At 38.8% G+C, this 25620-nt stretch overlaps 1 protein-coding gene across 3 annotated transcripts in view; it reads right to left on the reverse strand.

Annotated features, from left to right (window-relative positions):
• Positions 1-695: 695 nt before the first annotated feature.
• CCNC (cyclin C) overlaps positions 696-25620 on the reverse strand; it is a 29262-nt gene continuing 4337 nt past the window's right edge. Inside the window, exons 2-13 of one of the 3 annotated variants that reach the window (XM_049771341.1) lie at positions 21310-21416; positions 18301-18385; positions 18084-18153; positions 17831-17882; positions 15484-15539; positions 13643-13678; positions 12714-12805; positions 11146-11213; positions 4418-4497; positions 3334-3452; positions 2454-2548; positions 1781-1904 (exon numbers count right to left, since the gene is read on the reverse strand). In XM_049771341.1, coding sequence (XP_049627298.1) covers positions 2497-2548; positions 3334-3452; positions 4418-4497; positions 11146-11213; positions 12714-12805; positions 13643-13678; positions 15484-15539; positions 17831-17882; positions 18084-18153; positions 18301-18385; positions 21310-21416 — 817 coding nt within the window. In that variant the 3' untranslated portion in view covers positions 1781-1904; positions 2454-2496. Of the gene's footprint in view, positions 1905-2071; positions 2549-3333; positions 3453-4417; positions 4498-11145; positions 11214-12713; positions 12806-13642; positions 13679-15483; positions 15540-17830; positions 17883-18083; positions 18154-18300; positions 18386-21309; positions 21417-25620 lie in introns of those variants that run through there. The other 2 variants (XM_049771342.1, XM_049771340.1) reach the window with 2 other exon arrangements.

The following is a 25620-nucleotide window of genomic DNA, read 5'->3' on the forward strand; positions in this document are numbered from 1 at the left end:
GAAGGCGGGCTGTTCTAGCACTGGTTTATGTTGGGACAGTCACTGGAATTTTTTTCTCCTTGTTTTCCTATTGATAGTATTGTATGCATATATTTTATATATCCATAACATCCATCTTGTATTGTGACCTTGATACTGCCCTACAAATCTCATTGCTAATATTTTACTGCCTCAGTCCCAACCCTTATTTCCCCACATCTTCCCATGTAGGTGCAGCTCATGACATGAAGCTCACCACATAGAGTGATAAGTGCAGTTAGAGAAATAACTACACTGAAAACTATCATAACAATGTGAATGAATGAGGGAAAAAGAAAGCCTGTCTCCAGTACAGGTGTGGGTGGGGTGGAGAGTAGGTAGATCCAGAAAATTGGTGGTGGGAATCTTGCACTGGTGAAAGGGGGTGTTCTTTGCATGACTGTAATCATACAACTACAATTATATTTGTAATCACAGTGTTTAAATAAAGATAATTTATAAAAAAAAAAAAAAAGAAAGAAAGCAGTTTGTGGGGCCAGAGAGATAGCATGGAGGTAAGGTGTTTGCCTTTCATGAAGAAGGTCACTGGTGTGACCCAAAAACAAAAAAACAAAAAAAGAAAGCAGTTTGCTTATAAACCATTTAAATCACTTAACAAAACTTTCAGAAAACAGTATAAGGCATATTCAGAAAGATACATTGAAGACACTAGTCAATACAGCTGGAGAACTTTTTATTGTTGGAAGTATTATCCTAGGAAGTCAAACATTTAATAATTCATTATTCATAAATGGTTTATTAAAATGGGTAACCCTTAACTTGTACAGCAATATCCAATGATTTCAAATTTTAGTTATTACTCTCCTTCATGGCTGAAGAAAGAGATTAATTTATTAAGTTCCACAGATAGCAGTCCCATCAACATTACATTGTCTTAAATCCTACACTCATATTAGAACTAAAAATAGCCATTATCAAACTGACTTGAAACCTGATTGTGTTCCTGGCTCAGAATATCTAGAGTAATCTTGTAAATTCATAATAAGACACAGTATAAGGTATAAATGTCATATAAAAACTTTTCACAGTAGAATAAAAAGTAACATTAAAATGTTAGGAAATTTCAAGTATATTATGTTTTATCCAATTACATTTCAAAATGCCTGATTAACTGTGAATTAATTGCAAAAAAAAAATTCATGCAAAATAAAAAAATTTCCTGCCCAGCATTTCAAAATGGTATGAATTAAAATGTCAAGAGTATTGCTATACATATTGCACTTTTCTGCTACGCTGGGCTAATATTTCCCATGGTAAGATACCAAAACTACTGAATAAAATACAATTTAAGATCAATAGGTACTTGATTAATTTCCCTGAAATTATCAACACCATTACCAAAATCTTCTAGGATTTTGTTGTGATTTGATTCCTTAAATATAATATCAAACTTAAGAGGAAGGGGAAAAAAAATCAATTACTTGATATCTTAATGTCCTTTTTCGGTTCCTTCAATGATTCAAGAGAACTTTAAGCAAATTATTTCCTCACTTAATAAAAAGCTGAATTTTTTTTTATTATCCAAACTGAGTAAATCATACTAGTCACAATTATTTTGAATGTCTATGTCTTTATGTCTACAGGTCCCCGTAGAACCTTTCTTTCCAAGCTTTTATTGATAAAGAAATTTTAATCACTTTTGTACTAGAATCAAAGCAGATAAAACTTATTTTGCAAAAATAAGATCACTTTCCAATATGCTTGACAGAAACAAGCTATTCATTTTCATTTGTGTTCCATTGAAGACATTACTGAATTTGTCCAATGGGTTTATTTCCAACTGGTCCACTATGAAATTCTTCGGAATGTTTTAAGATTGGCTGTAGCTAGAGTTCTGACTTCCATTTGGACCCTGCTCTCCTTCACTGTTCATGTAGGGAAGAAAGAGATTTTATACCAATTAAAAGACTTACTTTCAACACCCCTACAAGTATACTAATTTTTAAAATCAATTATTCTGTGGTAAATTCTATAAAACACTATCAACTATAATACACAGACGTGGAAATATTAAAATTCAGAACAGTATCACTTGGTTTTATATTTTTATTCTTTTGTAACTTAGTGTCCTCACACAGAGCAAGCATTCTGAAAGTCAGTGTCTGTACAGACTCAACAAAATTAAATAAGGGTATGGGATTTCATTGTCATTACAGGTATCACTCAACATAGAGATTAGAACTTCTGAACAGATTTTCCATAAAATTAACTCTTACAAATAAAATTTTATTCCTAGTAATGATAAAGTGTTCTTTAAAAAAAAAAAAAAACCAAAATCAAAAACTGTCCAAAGGCATATATATATAAAAATCATATATATAAATACAGCACGCCTTTTTAAGTCATAAATATGGTTATATCCTGAAAATGCCAAGTATTTAAAATAAAATAAAAATAACTAAAACTGAAAATACCAGTAACTGTGGCAATAGGGTTATTGACTTATCTTGTCCATCATCATCTTGCAGCTTCAGGCCCTGCCACTAGTGGAGAATCACTCAGGGAATTTCTGTAAAAAATTCATCCAAAGGCAGCTGTTTGAATGACTGCCTTCAACAGCTCCTTGTTAAAAAGTAATGCTGTCCAAATTATACATTAACTTCACAGATCTGCAAACTACCTTAATGTTATACAACTTATTTTCCTTGATAAATGATAGATGGGCTGTATTTTATTACCCTTTGACTTGTTTTCCCTACCCCAAATGATTTGAAGCATAGTGAAAGCTGAGAACAACTGAATTTAATGAACACTTAAAAAAAACAAAAAACAAAAAACAAAATACCACCACCACCAAAAAAAAATCCCTCTTAGCACAAGTGATTTATATTTGACAAAATTGTTTTTGGGTGCCAAGGATCTCCGGGCTACTCTAAAGCTAAACTTCTTTACGATATTAGAATAATATGAATTCTTAAAATCTACAATTGAAATTCACAAAACAGAACAATAACCAGGAGTGAAAGAAGAAGGGGAGATGGGAAAGATTCAGAGTGATATGGGACTACTCTGAATTCTTACTCCTGAATTCCAGATGAACTCAACTAATTTTGTTGTTTAAGCTTATATACAGTATATACCCATATGTTGAGGAATACCTGTAATAGACCTGCCATTGCATTAGAGAAGTTACTAAATAGATGATTAATTTTTAATGGGACATTCTCAATCTATCAGTCACAAATTTTTGAAAAATTATATTATAAAGTTTTGGAAGAAATTTTAATAAAAACCAAAACAACTTATTAAAATGTGATAATGTATATGGAAAGATAAAATAAATCAATAAAGTACCTGTTTGGAGGAGGTTTCGGCTTTGGCATCTTACTAAGAATAGTTGCCATCTCTTTTCTCTCATCAAAATTCTTCCATTGTTCGTATAGCTTTAAAATAACCCTGATAATTTCCAAAATCTAGAAGAAAATATAAAAGAATTCTCAGTGGCAACCTCAAGCAGCATTTAATATATAAGGAAAAATAACAGAGGAGACAACTATCGAAGAACGGTAAGAAGAGTCTTTAAGTATCCATAGATTTTTTGTTTTGTTTTGTTTTTGGATTATACCTGGCAGCGCTCTGGGGTTACTCCTGGCTCTATGCTCAGAAATCGCTTCTGGCAGGCTTGGGGGACCTTATGGGATGCCGGGATTCGAACCAATGACCTTCTGCATGAAAGGCAAATGCCTTACCTCCATGCTATCTCTCCGGCCCTGTACCCATAAATTTTAAGATAATCCTGATTAATGTAAAGAGTGTGTATGCTGGGGATAAGCCTACATTTTAGCAATATTTTCTCCAACCCTCCCATCTGTCCCTATCCATCTCTGCAGCATATTTCTCCTATATGCTAGTGTCTTAAAACAAACAAAACGAGGTTGGTGCAATAGTATAGTGGGTAAGGTCTTGTGAGCAGCCAACCTGGGTTTGATCTCTGGCACCCATATGGTTTCTTGAGCCTGCCAGGAGTGATCCTTGAGGGCAGAGCTAGGAGTAAATTCCAAGCACAAGAGGGTTTGGTCCAAAAACAAAACAAATAAACAAGAACAACCCCCAACCAAACAAAAAAACTGGTTAAAAGGAAAAAAATGGCAGAAACACATTTGCCAAAAGTAGATTCTATTACAAAAGTTTATAATACTATTTACGGTTAACTTTAATATAATCCTGAAAATATTAATACTTTGCAACCAATGAAATCAAAAACTTATTGTTTATGCAGAAATGAAGAGAAATGTAATGTAAAGAGTCAATATCAACTCCACTTAATTCTTTAAAAAATGTCAAACACATTAAAACGTAAGGATTCTGACAAGTAAAAATAATCATTATATTTTTAATATTTAAATATATAATTAACTCAGGGAATTTTAAAGAATACCTTCTCCATATCTACAGAGAGCTCAGCAAACCACTGTCTGGCATCTTTCTGCTGTACAACACAGGCTACATGTAGACAAGCTGGAAAGAAAATGAGACAAAAGTCCATGACTAAAGACTGGAGTAATAGTATAGGGGGTAGGGATTTTTTTTTTTTTTTAGTTTTTGTATCACACCCGGTGTTGCTCAGGGGTGACTCCTGGCTGTCTGCTCAGAAATAGCTCCTGGCAGGCACGGGGGACCATATGGGACACCAGGATTTGAACCAACCACCTTTGGTCCTGAATCGGCTGCTTGCAAGGCAAACGCCACTGTGCTATCTCTCCAGGCTCAGGGATTTTGTCTTGTACACAGCTGACTCATGTTTAATCCTCCACATACCATATGGTCAACCAAGTCCATTAGGAGTAATTCCCGAGCATCCTCAGATGTGCCCCCCCCCCAAGAAAAAGTTCATAATTAACTATAAATATGGTTGTTGTTGTTGTTGTTTTTTTTTTTTTTTTGGTTTTTGGGCCACACCTGGCATTGCTCAGGGGTTACTCCTGGCTGTCTGCTCAGAAATAGCTCCTGGCAGGCACAGGGGACCATATGGGACACCGGGATTCGAACCAACCACCTTTGGTCCTGGATAGGCTGCTTGCAAGGCAAACGCCACTGTGCAATCTCTCTGGGCCCATATAAACATGTTTATGGGCTTAATACTTACAATTTCTACTTAAAATTTTCATGTATATGTAGATACGCTAAATCAGGGGTTCTCAAATTTTTTAAAAAGGGAGCCAGTTCATTGTCCCTCAGACCACTGGAGGGCCAGTCTATAGTTTAAAAAAAAAAAAACTATGAACAAAATCTATGCACAATGCACATATCTTATCTAGAAATAAAAAATCAAAAGGGAACAAATATAATATTTAAAATGAAAAACAAGTAAAGTTAAATTGGGAACTATGGACCTGCTTTGGTAGTTTGAAGACCCCTGTCAAAGAGGAGGAGTTGCGAGACAGAGAAAAAAAGGAGGGGAGTCTGTGAGTGTGGTGCAGGTTCACTGAGGGTCCAGGACTAGTAGGCTAAGCAGGACAGGCAGCAGTGGCAAAAATACCTGTGGGCCTCGTAAATATTCCAAGTGGGCCACGGACTGTAGTTTGATGCCCCCTGTTAAACTAACCTTTGGAGATAAGTCAGTAGCATAGCTGATGTCATGCACCTTCAGCAAGTTTAAAACCCATGTGAGAGGGCCTGAAGCAGTAACACAGTGGGTAAAGGAGTTTTCCTTGCACACAGCCAACCCGGGTTCAATCCCTAGGATCCAATATGGTACCCTGAGCCTTCCAGGAGTGATTCCTGATCCCAGAGCCAGGAGTTAACCCCTGAACACTGCTTATATATAACACTTCTGGCTGTGGCCCAAACACTAAACAGAACAAACAAACAAAAAAGTGGGATCAGAGAAATGGATACTAAGCACATTTTTGCTTATGGGAGAGGCCCAGATTAGATCCATGACATTACATAGTACCCTGAACAATACCAAAAGGGGCCACGAGGCTGGAGCCATAGGACAGTGAGCAGGGTGTTTGCCTTGCACGCAGACAACTCAGGTTTTGATCCCCAGCATCCCATATGGTTCCTGGAGCCTGCCAGGAGTAATTTCTGAGCACAGAACCAGAAATAACCCGAGACCAGCTGGGTGTGACCCCAAACAAAAAGAAAAACAAAAAAACAACACCATACAACAAAAAATTGGGGCCAGAGAGATAGCACAGCAGGAAGGGTGCTTGCTTTGCATGTGGTCAACCAGGGTTCAATCCCCAGCATCCCATGTGGTTCCCCACCTTGCCAGGAGTGATTCCTGAATGCAGAGCCAGGAGTAACTGCGTAGCACTGCCAGGTGTGGCTCAAAAATAAAAACAACAAAAATGAGTGACCACTAGGTGCAAAACCATATATATATGGTCATTAACAGTTGACCCTATATTATTTATCTGTATAGATTAAAATAAAAATCCTAGACTATTAAAGTTCTTGACATCTCCTGCTCCTGTGTACTGGTATATAAGTATAGTATAGTTAGCTTGAGTGTAAGAAAAGGAAATACTTCACCACAAAGAGTGGTGAGCGCAGTTATAGAAGTAAGTACACAGAGAACTACCATAATCATGTGAATGAATGAGGGAACTGGAAAGCCTGTCTAGAATACAGGTGGAGGTGGGGTGGGACGGAGGGAGATTTGGGACATTGGTGGTGGGTATGTTGCACTGGTGAAGGGGGTGTTCTTTACATGACTGAAACCTAATCACAATCATATATGTAATCAAGATGTTTAAATAAAGAAAAAAAGTTTCAAAAAAATAAAAAGGAAAGGAAATACTTGGGACCAGAGTGTTAGCACAGCGGTAGGGCGTTTGCCTTGTATGCAGCTGACCCAAGATGGTCATAGGTTTGATCCCCAGCATCCCATATGGTCTCCCGAGCCAAGAGCAATTTCTAAACGCAGAACCAGAAGTAACTCCTGAGTGCCACTGGGTGTGCCCCTCAAAAACAAATAAACAAACAAACAAAAAACATAAAAGGAAATACTTAATGAGAAATAGAGCATAAAAATGATCATGGATGGGGCCGGAGATATAGCATGAAGGTAGTGTGCTTGCCCTGCATGCAGAAAGATGGTGGTTCAAATCCCGGCATCCCATACAGTCCCCCAAGCCTGCCAAGAGCAATTTCTGAGCACAGAGCCAGGAGTAACCCCTGAGTGCTGCTAGGTGTGACCCAACGCCCCCCCCCAAAAAAAAAGATCCTGGAAAGATGTTTGATACATGCCTTGCATACAGTCAAACCTCATTCAACCAACTTCAGAACCAAATGAAGTCGCCTAAGCACCAAGTCAAGAATAGCCTCTGATGATACCCCCTCAGTAACATTACTGCAAATCACAGGGGGGGGAGGGAGGGAGGGAGGGAGGGAGGGAGGGAGGGAGGGAGGGAGGGAGAGAGAAAGAAGAGAAGAGAAGAGAAGAGAAGAGAAGAGAAGAGAAGAGAAGAGAAGAGAAGAGAAGAGAAGAGAAGAGAAGAGAAGAACAGGTAGCAGGAAATGTGTACTGATAAAGGGATGGATGTTGGATATTTTAAGACTGAAACTCAATCATAAACAACTATCAGTGATTCAACTGAAAAAATAAAAAGAATAGCCCCTTAACACAGCAGGGAGTAATACAATCCCCTATTCCCCCACCACCCAAAGATTCCTGAGCCTGGGTGAAGGTTCAAGGGCTGGATCACATGCTGGCATGCAGAAATCTCAGATTTAATTTCTAGCATTTCATCTCCCTCCTTCATCCCCCAATATCCCCAAATATGTGGCCCCAAATTAGAAAAAACAACAACAAAAAACTTGGTGTAAGTCTTTTGAGACTGACTTGGGTACTGCTTTTGTTGTTGTTTTGGTTTTGGCTTGGTTTTTGGGCCACATCCGGTGATGCTCAGTGGTTGCTCCTGGCTTGGGGGACCATACGGGACACCAAGGGTCGAACCGCAGTCCATCCTAGACTAGCACGGGCAAGGGAGACGCCTTACTGCTTGTGCCACTGTTCCAGCACCAGATTTGAGTACTGCTTAGCAGTTTCTCTGGCTTTTTTCTTTTTACTCATTAGATGCCAGAGTCATGATAACCAAAACCATCTGTAGATATGCAAAACATTCCTTTTATTTTTGTTGTTTATTTTGGTTTTGGGCCACACCTGGTGATGCTCAGGGGTTACTCCTGGCTATGCGCTTAGAAATCGCTCCTGGCTTAGGGGTCCATATGGGATGCTCGGGGATCAAACCACATGCGTCCTAGGCTAAAGTGGGCAAGGCAGACACCTTACCGCTTGCACCACTGCTCCGGCCCCTGCCAAACATTTTTGGGGATCAAAATTATCTTTGATATTGATAATTTGATAATAAATTTCTTCGATAATTTTGAGCTACTATGATTTTGTTTGTTTTGACCCACACATGGGGGTGCTCAGAGGTTACCTCTGGCTTTGCACTCAGAAATTATTCCTGGCAGGCTCAGGGACCATATGGGATGCTGGGGATCAAACTCGGGTTGGTTGCGTGCAAGGCATATGCCCTACCTGCTATGCTATTGCTCTGGCTAAGAGTTTAGCTGTACACTACTGGTGTTGAAAGCAGGAACATGACAGGCTAACTAGCCAGTAAGAAAATGGCTGTGGCAACCTACATGGAAATGTGAAGATTCCTATGAAACAATGAAAGGGACAAATGAAAGTAAGTGACAATAGACATTAATTACCATATTGATATACTTATTATTTATTTTCTTCTTTATTTAAACATCTTGATTACATATATGATTGTGATTAGGTTTCAGTCATGTAAAGAACACCCCCTTCACCAGTGCAACATTCCTACCACCAATGTCCCAAATCTCCCTCCATCCCACCCACCCCCCACCTGTACTCTAGAGAGGCTTTCCAGTTCCCTCATTCATTCACATGATTATAGTAGTTCTCTGTGTAGTTATTTCTATAACTGAACTCACCACTCTTTGTGGTGAGCTTCATGAAGTGAGCTGGAAGTTCCAGCTCTCCTCTCATTGTCTCTGAGGACTGTTGCAAAAATGACTTTTATTTTTCTTAAAACCCATAGATGAGTGAGACTATTCTGCGTCTCTCTCTCTCTCTCTCCCTCTGACTTATTTCACTCAGCATAATAGATTCCATGTACATCCATCTGTAGGAAAATTTCATGACTTCATCTCTCCTGATGGCTGCATAATATTCCATTGTGTATATGTACCATAGTTTCTTTAGCCATTCGTCTGTTGAAGGGCATCTTGGTTGTTTCCAGAGCCTGGCTATTGTGAATAGTGCTGCAATAAATATAGGTGTGAGGAAGGAGTTTTTGTACAGGGTACTTATTATTTATTATGGGAGATGAACAAGCCTAACATGGTTTCCAATGAAGGTAACTAGCACTATAACACGGAGCAAAGATATTAAAAGAAGCCTATGTTAGAACAATGTGATTATTGTTCAGGCCTGCTCATGCACTTGAGGGAAAATAAAATGGCATGTGGAGTAATCTAAAAGGCAGTAGAATTTGAAAGGAAACAAAACTGCTTAAAGTGATCATTTTTTTGTTTTGTTTTGTTTGTTTGTTTGGGGGATAAACCTAGAGAGTACTGGCTCTGTGCTCAGAGGATCATATGTGATGCTAGGGATAGAAATGAGACTGGCTACATGCAAGAGAAATGCCTTAAACTCTAACCTCTCCAAATCTTAGTTAAGGAAACTAAATGCAGCATGGAAGAGATAGCACAGTGGTAGGGTGTTTGCCTTGCATGCAGCCAACCCAGGATGGATGGTGGTTCAAATCCATATGGTCCCCCATGCCTGCCAGGAGCAACCCCTGAGTGCCACCAGGTATGACCCAACAACCAAGAGCGATTTCTGAGCGCATAGCCAGGAGTAACCCCTGAGCATCACCAGGTATGGCCCAAAAAGCCACCCCCCACCCCCAGAAAATAAACACTAAATGCTTTTAGAGAGGGAAAGATGGCTCTAAGGACTGAAGCATATAGGAGTCTGGGTTTGAGCCCTGGTATAAACTATTAACCGCTACCAGAAGCAAACTCCAAGGACTGCCAAGTGTCCCTCCCCCAACAATAAATTTACATGTTTTAGCACATAAGAAATAACAAAAACCATAGGTCTTAATGAAACTACTCAGTAAAACGAAAAGGATGTGCAATAGGTTGCACATGATCTGCTATTCCCTCCATCCTTCCAAAGCAGAGATCTTCAGGGAACTCTATGAGAGTAAAGTCTCTGAAGCATTAACAATTAATAAGTTAACTGAGGTCCAGAAAGATGACTCGAAGGGCTGAAGCCCATGCTTTATATGTGGAAGACCTAGATTGGATCCCTAGTAAGGTATGGTTCCCTGAGCACTGCTAGGGAACACCAGAGGTTCCATTCCAAAACCAAAATGCAAATAGAGAAACCAATGAAAATAAGCCTGAAGAAAAAAATAAGGGGGGCAGGCCAAGAGAATAGAGATGGTATCAACAGAAGGGAATAGAAACTAGCAATTGCATAATAAACAGAAAAGCACTATGGTACTCTACCTACCTTTTACATTAGAATGCCAGCTAATTTCTCCCTCAATCAAAGCATTAAAGATCAAAGATGCTGCTTTACTCAACCTCTACGGGCTTAACTAGGCTCAAAATATCTAGGCCAATTTTTGTTGTTTGTTTTTTGGGCCACACCCGGTAACACTCAGTGGTTAGTCCTGGTTATGCACTCAAAAATTGCTCCTGACTTGGGGGACCATATAGGATGCCGGGGATCAAACCGGGGTCAAACTGAGGTCCATCCTGGGTCAGCCACGTGCAAGACAAGTGCCCTACCGCTGGCTCCAGCTCCAGCCCCTAGGCCAATTATTTTATAAGTTATAACCAAAACAAGCAGACATAATTCTGATCTTGCCCCAATATACTCTATCTGGATACTATTAGATACTTTATTTGTATACTATTAGACTATTTTATATTATTAAAAAGTGGTGGAGAAATAATCCTGACTTGTGTCTGTTGCAGTTTTTACCGAAATGTCATGTGCAAAGATCAGTCTATTTGTGAAATATAAAAACATAAAGTACAATAGGGTAAAATTTCTTTCAAGACATCTTAAATAGGTTTATATAAACCAAGATTACATACCTAAAGCTATCATAAAAGGAGGATACAGAAGGCAAAGATCAGTCCTGTAGGTATCATTCACTATCCTCCTGAAAAAAAAAAAAAAGTGTATTTTATTGTTACTTAACAGCAGAACTTCCTGCTAATGATGTTTCCCACTCAGAGTAACATTTCACATATTTGTACACATTTAAGGCTTGTATAATATAAAGGTGAAAATATCAAGGAAAAAATGATGGATATACAAATATGAAAAACAAAAACCATATTTTAGTGATTCAAGTTACAGTTAAATATATCTTTTTTTTTTTTTTGTGGTTTTTGGGTCACACCCGGCAGTGCTCAGGGGTTATTCCTGGCTCCAGGCTCAGAAATTGCTCCTGGCAGGCACAGGGGACCATATGGGACGCCGGGATTCGAACCGATGACCTCCTGCATGAAAGGCAAATGCCTTACCTCCATGCTATCTCTCCGGCCCCAGTTAAATATATCTTAAAGAGCCAGAGAGATGGTACAGAAGTTAGGGAACCTGTCTTGCAGGTATGCCAAACAGTCCCATCAGGACTAACCTGGAGTAACTCTTGAGAAAAGCCAGGTATGCCACTCCCAAAAAGAATAAAGCAAATAAATATATTTTAAATATTTAAATGTCATAAATTAAAATATTTCTAACTTTTACAAAATTTAAGTAAAATTGTCAATTGCTTTTTATTGTTGTTTTTGGGGCCACAAAGCAAAATTGTCAATTGCTTTTTGTTGTTTTGTTTTGTGGGCAGCACACAGTTACTCCTAGTTACTCCTAGTTCTGTGCTCAGAAATCACTCCTGGCAGGCTCGGGGGACCATATGCAATGCAGGGGATCATACTTGGGTCCATTCCAGGTTGGCCATGTGTAAGGCAAACGCCTAACCACTGTGTTATCACTCTAGCCCCCATCATTTTTTTTTTTTAAGCATAACTTGTTTTTACTAATTTTTGGGGTTTTCTTGTTTGTTTTTTATTTTTGTTTTTGGGCCACACCTGGTAACACTCAGGGGGTTACTCCTGGCGATGTGCTCCTGGCTTGGGGGACCATATGAGATGCCGGGGGATCAAACTGAGGTCCATACTACGCTAGCACGCGCAAGGCAGATGCCTTACACCCTGTGCACTGCTCCAGCCCCTTTTGTTTGTTTTTGGGCCACACTAAGCGGCACTCAGGGGTTACCCCTGGCTCTGCGCTCAGAAACCAATCCTGGCAGGCTCAGGACACTATATGGGATGCTGGGGATGAAACACGGGTCTGTCTTGGGTCAGCCATGTGCAAGGCAAATGCCCTACCACTATGCTATCACTCTGGCTCAACTAATTTTTCTATAAAGTTTTTCATAAGAATAAAACTTAATGGAAATACTTAGATGATTTAAAGACAATTAATACTTTAACATTTATACCAATACATTCATTAAAACTTAAAGAGCAGATATTTTGTTCAAAATAAGTTTGGGAAATTAATGTAATTACATTAAAAAATACATAACTTCATATTAAGTTATCAACCTTACTAGCTACTAACATACAATACTATGAATAACTTTTATTCTAATTACCACGCAAGGGGAAGCAACATGTCCTCTTGGCCCATGTCCTGCACATACTGGAGCAAAGGTCTATAAGGATGATACACTATCAAGCAACAATCCTAGAAACAATTTTAAAAAATGTGAATGTATAAAAACATTTATCACAATACCTTATCATTACCCCAAAATCCTATCATTATCCAACTGGTCATTAACTATATTCCAAATACTTTAACTCATGTTTGCTGCACTCTTATTCTCTTAAGCAAGCAGTCTTACAGCCCTAAACTCCACTGTAATAATATAGGCAGTGCTTTCTCTAAAAGATACCTTGGCAAATTGGTTGGTAGTCAGGCAGCATCCACAAGTGTCACATCTGCAACACACTGAAATCTCTTATTAGCCTATAAATTTGTAATTCCCAGTGGAGCAGAATTCTGCCAAAGACATAATCTTTTCTTTTCTTTTCTTTTTTTTTGGGGGGGGGGGTCACACCTGGCGGCGCTCAGGGCTTACTCTTGGCTCTACTCTCAGAAATCGCTCCTCGTAGGCCTGGGGGTCCATATGGGATGCTGAGATTCGAACCACAGTCCCTCTGCATGCAAGGCAAATGCCCTATTCCCATGATATCTCTCCGGTCCCCCAAAGACATAATCTATCTTAAATAACACCATACACATACACAATTTACAATGTATTTAATAATTTACAGTGGTTTAATATCCTGAATGCTTTGTAATTCTAATTACTATGAATAAAAAAATTTTCCCATCCTAAGTAAAATACATAAATTTTGCAGACTTCAAAAGTAGGTAATGAGCTACTATATATTATGTCACCATGAATAAAATTTGGATGGCTTTTAAATATACCTCCCTATATATGACTTCTTTAAACATGTCTGACTTCAATGAAATAAATTTACTTCATTAATTTTAGAGAAGAAATATACTTACCATTAGTTCTAAAAGATAGAATTCACATTCTAGTATCTGTTTTAAAAAATATATATATAAACATGAAATTAAATTAGATGAGTTTACTTAATTTAACAATTTTGTTATACTTTATAGTAATTTTTTACAAATCTGTGCAAAATTTTAAATGAATGAGAAAAATATCAGAATGAATACATGCAATAAAAATTATCTTTAGGGGCCCGGAGAGATAGCACAGCGGCGTTTGCCTTGCAAGCAGCCAATCCAGGACCTAAGGTGGTTGGTTTGAATCCTGGTGTCCCATATGGTCCCCCGTGTCTACCAGGAGCTATTTCTGAGCAGATAGCCAGGAGTAACCCCTGAGCACTGCTGGGTGTGGCCCAAAAACCAAAAACCAAAAAAAAAAAAAAAAAAAATTTTATCTTTAGGGGCCAGAGAGATAGCATGGAGGTAAAGCATTTGCCTTGCATGCAGACGGTAGGTGGTTCAAATCCTGGCATCTCATATGTCCCCCAGCCTGCCAGGAGCGATTTCTGAGCATAGACCCAGGAATAACCCCTGAGTGCTGCCGGGTATGACCCAAAAACCAAAAAAACCAAAACAAAAACAAAAACTTTAATTATCATACAATGCATACTAAAACTGTAATTATAAAGCTTTTAATCCTTTTATGGAAAAGAAAGCTTTATACCAGCTTCTTTTTTTTCTTTGGTTTTTGGGCCACACCCAGCGGTGCTCAGGGGTTACTCCTGGCTGTCTGCTCAGAAATAGCTCCTGGCAGGCATGGGGGACCATATGGGGCACCGGGATTTGAACCAACCACCTTTGGTCCTGGATTGGCTGCTTGCAAGGCAAACACCGCTGTGCTATCTCTCCGGGCCCTATACCAGCTTCTTAATACTTGTCTTTATTTAAAGTATCCTATATAAATTTCAGAATTTTCAATACTTTCTACTCAACAAATACAATATGTGATTATAAGTCAATTAAGGAAAATATTGAAAATAAAAAACAGTATAATTTAAATAAGATGAATTGTAAGGTGATTCAACAGAAACTTATTTTCTAAAATAATGTAAAATTTCAAATATAATTTTCAGATGTTCAATTTACTAATTATCAATCCCCAGTTATATTAAGTATCACATAAGAATTTTTGTTTTGTTTTTGGGTCACAACTGGTGACACTCAGTGATTACTCCTGGCTATGTGCTCAGAAATTGCTCCTGGCTCGGTGGACCATATGGGACACGGAGGATCAAACCCAGGTCTGTCCAGTGTCAGCCACATGCGAGACAAATGCCCTACTGCTATGCTATTGCTCTGGCCTGATAAGAACTTTTAGAAAATAGCCAGTGTCTGGGTCTCCAGCCTAAAAATTTTGTTGGTCTTGAAGAGGGTTTGACAGAGATTAAAATATCTTTAAGGTGTTTTACTAGACAGCCGAGGTTGATAACCATTGTTAGTATTTTAAATGCAGAAGAATTTATGCTTTAAATTTATTTATTTTGGGGGGAGGGGGGTTTTGGGCCACACCCGGCATTGCTCAGGGGTTACTCCTGGCTGTCTGCTCAGAAATAGCTCCTGGCAGGCATGGGGAACCATATGGGACACCGGGATTCGAACCAACCACCTTTGGTCCTAGATCGGCTGCTTGCAAGGCAAACGCTGCTGTGCTATCTCTCCGGGCCCCAAATTTATAATTAAATTACCATATTTAAAACTATCATTTCTAGGAGACTCCTCAGTCTATTATTAATAACGATGACATAAATACATGTTGACATATTGATATTTATATATTTATTAAAATGATATATAACTTTGACATGCAGTTTTACTTTACATAATATACTTACATGGTTCATCCTGTAAGGAAATTCCTTTGGAAAAGCATATGAAAATCGTGTTTTTACTGCAGAAAACAAAAAAAAATAACATGAGGATATGGCAAAGGAACCAAGCTATTATTTCTTTAATATAGTATAGAACATATTATCATTTTTATTAAGTACTCAAGAGACTCAAAAATTTTCATAAAGAAAAAAAGACGAAATAGCAGAAAACTTTAGATTCCTTCATCTATATTATGGAGTTTCAAGGCCATGTTTAATAGTTCCCATGCTTAAAAAAAGAAATGGAATGGGTACAAATAAATTACCAGCTTTTATTTTCTAAGCTTTTCATTTCTAAGATCCTTCTGTCTCTACAATGGTACTGTTTTTTGTGTATACAAATAAAATTTTATTTCAACTAACTTGCATTTTAATTTTGTATCTTTATTGTTTGAGGTACCATGATTTACAGAACTATTAATGATGGCTTCATGTATATACAATTACAATACCGTTTCTATCTCCAAAGTTCCCCAAACTCCTCCCTTATCATCTCTCCCTAAGTCATGTAAACTCAGTTATGTGACCAAAGTTCCCATTCTACTGTTTGGCCTGTTGCTGCTACTTTGATGTATATCTTTTAGTCCCACATCTGAGAGAGCTCATTTCTTATCTATCCCCTTTCTTTTGATAGCCTCTAGTTCCATCCATGTCAAGGCAGATTTCATGATTTGTTTGTTTGTTTTTGTTTTGTTTTTTGGGTCACACCTGGCTGTGCTCAGGGGTTACTCCTGGCTCTGCACTCAGAAATCGCTCCTGGCTTGGGGTACCATATGGGATGGGGGAGAATTGAACTGAGGTTCGTCCTAGGTTGGCTTGTGCAAGGAAAATGCCCTACTGCTTGCACCACAGCTCCAGTCCCCAGATTTCATGATTTTGTCCTTTATAATGTTGCATAGTATTCCATGTCATATAAACAGTTTCTAATCATTTTTCTAGTAATTTAGCTTAGAAGGACCATTGCTGATATGTTGATAAATATATATGTATACATTTGTAAATAAATGTTGGTAGGACAATACAATAAAAATGTTAACACTGGTTATCATTGAGATTTAATGATTTTTATTTTTCTAACTGGTACTTTCAGTAGCTCTTCCATCTAATCAAAAATTTTGCTATTGTGACTTTATTTTTTTGCTCTATTCAGGGCTGTTTGAGAGATAATCCCTGGTGGGGCAGAGCATCATATGGGAAGCCAAGGATCAAATCAGGGTTAGCCATATGCAAGGCAAGCACCTTATCCATTGTACCTACATATATGTACATAACATAATTAAATTATATAAAATTTATATATTAAATTATAACTCATTGTTCTGTAGTGTCTGTGCTTGGAGTGCTGGGAATGGAGAGGCATGGAACACAAAGCCTTATAGTGCTCTACTATTTGAGCCATATTCTTTACCCCATAGACAATTTATTTTAATAAAACCATCCTTCTACATGCAAGGCCTACCTTCATGCCATTTCTCCGCTCGTTTTTTTTGGGGGGTGGGGGTGGGGGAGGACGCCACACCTGGTGATGCTCTGTTTTTATAGCAGGGGACCAAAGTGATAATACAGTGGGTAGGATATTTGCTTTCCACGATACTAACTCAGGTTTCAGCCTCGGTACCCTATGTTACCCTGATTAACAGGATTGATCCCTGAGCACAGAGCCAGGAATAAGCCCTGAGCAAAGCCAGGTGTGGACAAAAATTTTAAAACAAACAAAAATCAGGATAAGTTTCTTTTGGGGGGGGGGGGCTGGGGCTGGGGAAAAAACCCTGGCAGTGCTTAGGCAAGGGCTTACTCCAGGTTCTGAACTGAGGGTGCTCAGAGTACTATAGGGGGTACCAGAGATTGAATCCAAATTGGTCACAAAGTAAGGTAAGTTATTTTATCACAGCAGCCCTATTACTTTTGAAATTTATGTATTTAATTTTTTAATTAAAGTTACATTATTTTACAAAGTTGTGTATTTTAGGACAATTTAACGTCACCATATCATACCCGCTCCAGAGTACCAAAATTCCTTCACCATATTTATGATTATTGTGATAGCAGATTTCAGCCAGAAGACAATGACAGCACTACATTGAACCACTGAACAGAGCCACTGAAGCACTGAATTCAAATGCTGCTTCTTGGGGACGAAGAGATAGCATGGAGGTAAGGCATTTGCCTTACATGCAGAAGGACAGTGGTTCGAATCCTGGCATCCCATATGGTCCCCTGAGCCTGCCAGGAGAAACCCCTGAGCGCTGCCGGGTGTGACCCAAAAACCAAAACCAAAAACAAAAAAAAATCAAATGCTGCTTCTACTTACATACAGAAGTAGCAGCAGCAGTCAATCTTGTATTTGAGACTACTCCAAATTCCTAAAGAAAGTATATAAGATTAGGGATACAGTAATACAATAAGTCTAAGAAATTTAGAAAAGTCTCCATATTATATACATCTCTCACATTTTGCATATATCATTGATCTGTTACTCTTTTTAAGTTGACGATATAAAACTTGAGCAGATCAATAAGCTAGACTAACTTTACTTAGATAAAAAGCATAAAATTATCTCATACCTCTACTTTGGATGCTAAAAACACACATGTAGGAGCCATTAATACAGGATCTATACTTTTCAGAGAATACCTAAAATACAATACAACAAAGTTAAATGTCATCTATATAATAAACAATTCTAGAAAAAAATAGCATCATTCATGCCAGACATGATTCATCAACATTAGATAGTATATCAAATAAGAATAATGTAGTCTCCAAATAAAACAACCCTACCTGGCATAGAATCTCTTGAAATAGACTGTAGCAGTGGCAATTACTTGTTGTCTTAATTTAAGATGTTCACCTAATGCCTGTATAACTAAAAGAAAAATTATTAATAAAGTTTTAAAGAAATCTTATGAATAGTAACATCCATGTTTTAATCAGGATTATATTCATTCTTCTTAGAAAAAATGCTATAAACTCTACTTGAATCATAGTAATCAAGAAAGAATATTTAGTGATTTGTTTAAAAGTATTAATAAGAGGGGCCGGAGCGGTGGCGCAGTGGTAGGGCATTTGCCTTGCACACAGATGACCTAAGATGAACCACTGTTTGATTCCCCGGTGTCCCATATGGTCCCCCAAGCCAGCAGTGATTTCTTTTTTTTCTTTTTCTTTTTTCTTTTTTTTTTTTTTTTTTTTGGTTTTTGGGCCACACCCAGCGGTGCTCAGGGGTTACTCCTGGCTATCTGCTCAGAAATAGCTCCTGGCAGGCACGGGGGACCATATGGGACACCGGGATTCGAACCAATCACCTTTGGTCCTGGATCGGCTGCTTGCAAGGCAAACACCACTGTGCTATCTCTCCGGGCCCGCCAGCAATGATTTCTGAGTGCACAGTCAGGAGTAACCCCTGAGCGCCACTAAGTATGGTCCCCCAAAATAAACAAACAAACAAAAAAATATTGGTAAGTGGAGGCTGCAGTGAGGACAGTGGGGAGGGTGCTTGTCTTACACGCAGCCAAGTAAGGTTTGTTTTGTTTTGGGGTCATACCTGGTGGCACTTAGGAATTACTCTCGGCTCTGTGCTCAGAAGTTGCTCCTGGCAGTCGGGATTCGAACCGGGGTCCATCCTGTGTTGGCTGCGTGCAAAGCAAATGCCCTACTGCTGTGCTAATGCCAGCCTGCCAAGTAAGGTTTGATCCCCAGCATCCCTTGTGGTTCACTGAGCACTGACAGGAATAATTCCTGAGTACAGAGCTAGGAGTAACCCTTGAGCAACACCAGGTACGGTTCAAAACCCAAAAAACTTAAGAAACTGGCTGGCACTGGACTGGAGCAATAGCACAGTGGGTTCGTGTTTGCCTTAAAAGTAGCCAACTAGGGTTTGATCCCTGACATTCCATGTGGTCCCCAGAGCCTGGCAGGATTAATTTGGAGGGGGGTTTGGGTCACACCCAGCAGTGCTCAGGGGTTACTCCTGGCTCTATGCTCAGAAATCGCCCCTGGCAGGCACAGGGGCCCATATAGGATGCTGGGATTCGAATCACCATCCTTCTGCATGAAAGGCAAACGCCTTACCTCCATGCTATCTCTCTGGCCCCAGGATTAATTTCTGAGTAAAGAGCCAAGAGTAATGCCTGAGTACCACCAGACATGGCACAACTTCCCCTTCCAAACAATTGGTAATTGGTAATTTCAAACAATAGAAATTGACTGGCAAACATTATCCTTGGACTACCATTTAGTTTTGTTTTGGGGCCACACCGGTGATGCTCAGGGGTTACTCCTAGCTATGCTCTCAGAAATCGCTCTGGCTTGGGGGACCATATAGGCCAGGGGATTGAACTGCGATTCGTCCTAGGCTAGTGACAGCAAGGCAGATGCCTTACCACTTGCTTGGCACCACCACTCCGGCCCCAACGTATTTTTTTTATTATTTTCTTTTAATATTATCTTTAGAATATTTTAAAAATCCATAATGAATCTTCACAATCTTAAATTTAGTTTAGTACATTATAAAACTTAGACTGATGAACACTTTTTTGGGGGGCGATGGAGATATTTGGTTATTCTCAGGGGTTACTCTTGGCTCTACATTCAGGAATTACTCTTGGCAGCGCTTGAAGAACCATATAGAATGCTGGAAACTGAACTCAGATCAGCTGAGAGAAAGGCAAGTGCCCTATTTGCTATCCTATCTCTCAATACCTGACTGATGACCTCTTCAGTAAAACTGCCTTGTGTGTCTTTAAGATTTAAAAGTCACAAGACTTTATTTAAATCATTCAAAGAATAAGGATTTTAGCACATTCCTCAACCTGACATGTACAGACATGTATAATTACTTCCTTTTCCTCTATTGTATAATTTATGTTCTGTTTTCTCCCCTGTGGAGGTCATATTCTTTCTTGAATGTGTGTCTTGCCTATTCCCTCTCCTACTTCCCTAAGTAAAACCATTTTACTTTGCTATAAAGGAAATGTCAATAAATTCATAACTCTGATACCGATAAAAACATAAAATAAGAACAAGAACAGGGGCCAGAGCAGTGGTGCAAGTGGTAAGGCGTCTGCCTTGCCCATATTAGCCTAGGATGGACCGCGGTTTGATCCCCAGGCATTCCATATGGTCCTCCAAGCCAGGAGCAATTTCTGAGCTCATAGCCAGGAGTAACCCCTGAGCATCACTGGGTGTGGCCCAAAAACCAAAACCAAAACCAAAACCAAACAACCAACCCAACAAACAAACAAAAAAAACAAGAACTGGTTCTAGAGGAGGGAAAGTACTATTTGTTGTTTTGGGCCAACCCAGAGGCAGTCAGGGATTATTCCTGACTCTGCACCCAGAAATTAATCCTGGCAGGCTCAGGGATGCTGGGGATTGAATCCAGGTCAGACAAATACAAGACAAATACCAACCTGCTGTGCTATCGCTCCACCCCAAGTAAATTTAAATGAACCTTGATCAAATGTCAAGAAAACCCAAAAAAACATTAAAAAGAAACTGAGTAAGTCTTTACATTTATATTTTGGGGCCACACCCAGAAGTGCTCAATAATCACTCCTGGTGGGAATCAGAGAATCATATGTGGTACCAAGGAATGAATCCAAGTCAGCATGTGCAAAGCAAGTGCCCTATCTGTGTACTATGTCTTCAGTGCCTGAATAGTTTTCAATGAATATATAAGTATAAAAAAAATTAAAAGACTAAAATAAGTCATCACAAATTACAAAAAAAAATTTCCTCAACTCATAAGTAGCCAATACTACCATTTCAGTCAACTTTTAAAAAGCTTACCATTTGTAAAAAATATTTGTAATTTCCAATATTCTTCTTCTGAGAGAAATTTTAAATCCTTTTGGCGTTCCTTCAACAAATCTTGTTTATCCAAAATCCATTGTAAACTAGAAACAAAGACATTAAGATATGCTATAAAAATGAATTTACAAAGCCATTCTATGTGTTAACTTTGAGAAATAAAAACATTACAAGAAACCTTCAAAGTACTTTCACATTTCTTGAAACTGGTAGTGAAAATTATTTCATAAATATAAATGAACCTGAAAAAACAAACTATTTTTTGGGGGTCACACTTGGTGGTACTCAGGCATTACTCCTGGTTCTGCACTCAGCCATTACTGCTGGCAGGCTTGGGGAACATATGGGACAAGGGGATTGAACCCAGGTTGGACATATGAAAAAATGTGTGCTATCATTTTGTCCCCTGAAAAAACAAATTCTGTTCTAATCATTTCCCTCATTATGGTCTTTCTGATTCGCTCTAGATCATACTCTATTTAATTGATTATTGCTATAAAGATGCATCTTATAGGGGGCCTGGAGCGATAGCACAGTGGTAGGATGTTTGCCTTTCATGCACCAATCCCGGAAGAACTCTGGTTTGATTCCCAGCATCCTATGTGGTCCCCTGGAGCCTGCCAATAGTGATTTCTGAGTGCAGAGGCAGTAACCCCTGAGCGCTGTCACTGGGAGTGACTCAAAACCCAAAAACAAACAAACAAAATGATGCACTTTATAATTAGCAAGCTGCATAGTTTTGTCATTAAAAGTTGTTTCATAACTTATTATACCTGTAATAACTGTCTCCATACCTGAGTTGTCTATATGAAGGCAAGCATTCCACCTGTTGTGCATTCACAACAGGCCCCTGAATTTCAATATTTTTAATGAGCTATGACATTGACACAACCCTCCCAAAAAATCATTTCTACAACTTTATATTGGTGGGGGGAGGACAGATGGGAGTAGTGCTACTGTTGAGTGATACCCAATAGTGTTCAGGAGCTATTTATTTCCAACTCAGTACTCTGGGTCATTGCTCCCTGGAGGTCATTCCCTTTCTGCTATCCCTGTCACATACTAATAGTTATCGGTCAAGCACTGTGTTGCTATGAACTGAAGAGAGTACCGTGGGTAGGCAAGGCATCAGAAGTGCAACAGACCCAGGTTCAATTCTTAGAGGCACATACATTTACTTGAGCCCTGCCAGGAGTGATTTCTGAGTGCAAAGCTAGGAGTAAGCCACTAAGCACCAGCAGGTGTAGCCAAAAAATTAAAAAAAAAAAAAAATCTGTCACTAAGTATCTTTTCAACTGTTACATAGTATTATGAAGAGATTTATAATAAAGCTTTAATAGTTTTCTTAAAGAAAATTTTATTTTTATTGTTTATTTATTTCTTGGTTGATTGGTTTTTGGGCCATACCCAGCAGTGCTCAGGGGTTGCTCCTGGCTCTGGACTCAGAAATTGATCCTGGCAGGCTTGGGGACCATATGAGATGCTGGAAATAGATCCAGGTCCCTCCCAGATTGGTCACATGCAAGACAAATACCCTACTACTATGCTATCACTCCATTATAGCCCCATTATAGCTTTGATTATAATTTTCACACATGATTTCAAGGATTATCTGTAATTTATTTTTGTATATTTACTAATAATATATTTAGAATACAGAAATAATGGTGGGGCCAAATGGTACAGGAGGTAATGCATCTGCCTTGAAAGCAGTTGTGTGGACTACAAACTGGTTCAAATACAGAACACTACAAATGGTCCCTGAGCACCATGGGGAGGGTGGCCCCAACCCCACATATTCCACAGAAAAAAAAAATCAATGAATTAGTCTCTTTGGAAAATTTGTAGATTATTTTATTTTTCTGTACTACTCACACATTGGTTAGGAGAACATGTGGTGCTAGGTATTGAACCTAGGGCTCCATCATGCAATGAATATACTCCAGCATGTTTTCAGCTTCTCTTTGGTAACTTGACCATTGTTTTCATTCCATATACTCATACCCCATATTTATTTATTTTATTTATTTTGGTTTTTTTTGTTTTTAGTTTTTGGGTCACACCCAGTAGTGCTCAGGGGTTACTCCTGGCTCTATGCTCAGAAATCGCCCCTGGAAGGCACGGGGGACCATATCAGATGCTGGGATTCAAGCCTCCATCCTTCTACATGAAAGGCAAATGCCTTACCTCCATGCTATATCTCCGGCCCCTCATACCCCATATTTATAATAAACATATGGGAAAATACTGTAATTCTAAAATGACTGTTTTTCTAATGCGATTTTGTTTTTTTATGGGCTGGGGAGAAAGCTCAAAACACAGGAGGCTTAGGTTCATCCCTAGTATCTTTTGATGTGGCCTGAACACATAAATTAAAAACATTTCTAAGCTAAAATTTGTCTGAGTCGAAGAAATAGTACAGCAGGTAGGTCACTTACTTCCCTAGTACACAGCCAACTCAAATTTAATCTCCGCATCCCAACTGGCCTCTTGTGGAATTACCAGGTGTAATTCCTGAGTGCAGATTTAGGAGTAAGCGCTGAGTATCACCAGAGTGGCCCCAAAACCTTGTCTACCATGGATAACCATTTGGAACAAATACTAAAACATTTCCCAGGTTTAGCATGATCTTTCAATATTTATTTGTAAAACACACATATCACACATGCATATCTTCCCATAATTACCTTGATATCATGATTTTTCCACGACAGGAATTTCTTGCCACAAAATGATAAAAAAAAAAAAACCACTCCAATATTTGTTCATTTTTGAATACCCTTAAAAGGTCCCTCCTTTTTCAATTTGTGACTCATCTGAAATCTGTTCTGGAACCAGGTATGAAACAGGGATCTATCTAAAGGTTCTGTCAGACAGTTAATCCAAATGTTTGGATAATAATCTCCAAAGAATCATTTAAATTATAATTCTGTATTTGAATCTTTTCTGTATTTGTCTCTCCATCCCTTCCCTATTCTCCTCTTTCTATGTGCAAAGAATGGGAGCCAGAGGCTCATTCATACATATTTCTACTCTATCACTATCTACCATATTTTTCGCTCTATAAGACACACACAGTTTTTAGATGGTCTCCTCCCCTGCACTTAGGCTTTAGCTCTAGGTGGCATTCGCTCCATAAGACACACTTTGGGGGGGGGGGACCTGCATCTTATGGTATGAAAATACGGCACATTCCTTACCCAATAATTTGGTATTTTAAAGTTTAAATAAGGTCCCAAGAGATAGGGGTTGAGACACTTTCCCTGCAAATATCAGTTCAATCCTTAGCACCACCGATGCCCTGCAATTTAAAAATATACATGCTTTGGGTCTGGAGACACAGTATAGAGATCATGATCCTTGCTTTACATGTAGCCAAGTCTGCTTCAATAGAAGTGCCTATTGATCACAGTGACAATGGTAGCCCCTAAGCTACATGTAGCTCAAAAAAAACTGTAAAAATTAAAGTTTACATAAAATTAACTGTGGGAATAACAACCCCTTACTACTAATCTTCAGAACTTTTCTGATTATTTTATCATCGTTATTTTCAAATTTAAACTTTATAATCACATCAAGCTCTCCAAAGTGAAATCTATTCAAAATTTGGGGTACTGCATTAAATAGGTGTCATGGGATGACTCAGGGCCCAAAGCACATGCCATCTAAGTGTGAAACCATGAATTCAATCCCCAGTACTATCTATTCCCATGAAGCAAATGCAGTCACAGTGGCTATGTTGTTTAGGATACCTCATGTCAAAGTGTGCAATCCTCAGAACAAAGCCCAAAATATGTGAATGCTTCAACTAAATAAGTGTGGGGCACTAGCAACCCCCTACAGTCAGAATGTGCAGTAAAAAGTATATTCTCAGCACCACAACAAGAAGTGTGACCTGCCTGCCATATGCATGTACAACTATATACAACCACCACAAACTGATCGACTTCCTTCCCTCCCTCCCTCCTCTCCTTCCTTCCCTCCTTCCCTCCCTCCCTCCCTCCTTCTCTCCTTCCTTCCCTCCTTCCCTCCCTCCTTCTCTCCTTCCCTCCCTCCTTCTCTCCTTCCTTCCTTCCCTTCCTCCTTCCTTCAAAAAAAAAAAAAAACTATTCAACTTATATCAGTCATTAGTAACCAAAAAAGAAAACAAAAAAATGTTCCAGTAAAATAAAATATCTTAATGATACTAGAATATTTGTTAAAAACTTTAATATCCATGCAGGGGTCTCAAACTCAATTTACTTGGGGGCCGCAAGAGGCAAAGTCAGGGTGATCCTTGAGTGCAAAGTC

Source organism: Suncus etruscus, chromosome 4, assembly GCF_024139225.1.
Source record: "Suncus etruscus isolate mSunEtr1 chromosome 4, mSunEtr1.pri.cur, whole genome shotgun sequence".
In the NCBI taxonomy this organism is placed as follows: Eukaryota; Metazoa; Chordata; class Mammalia; order Eulipotyphla; family Soricidae; genus Suncus; species Suncus etruscus.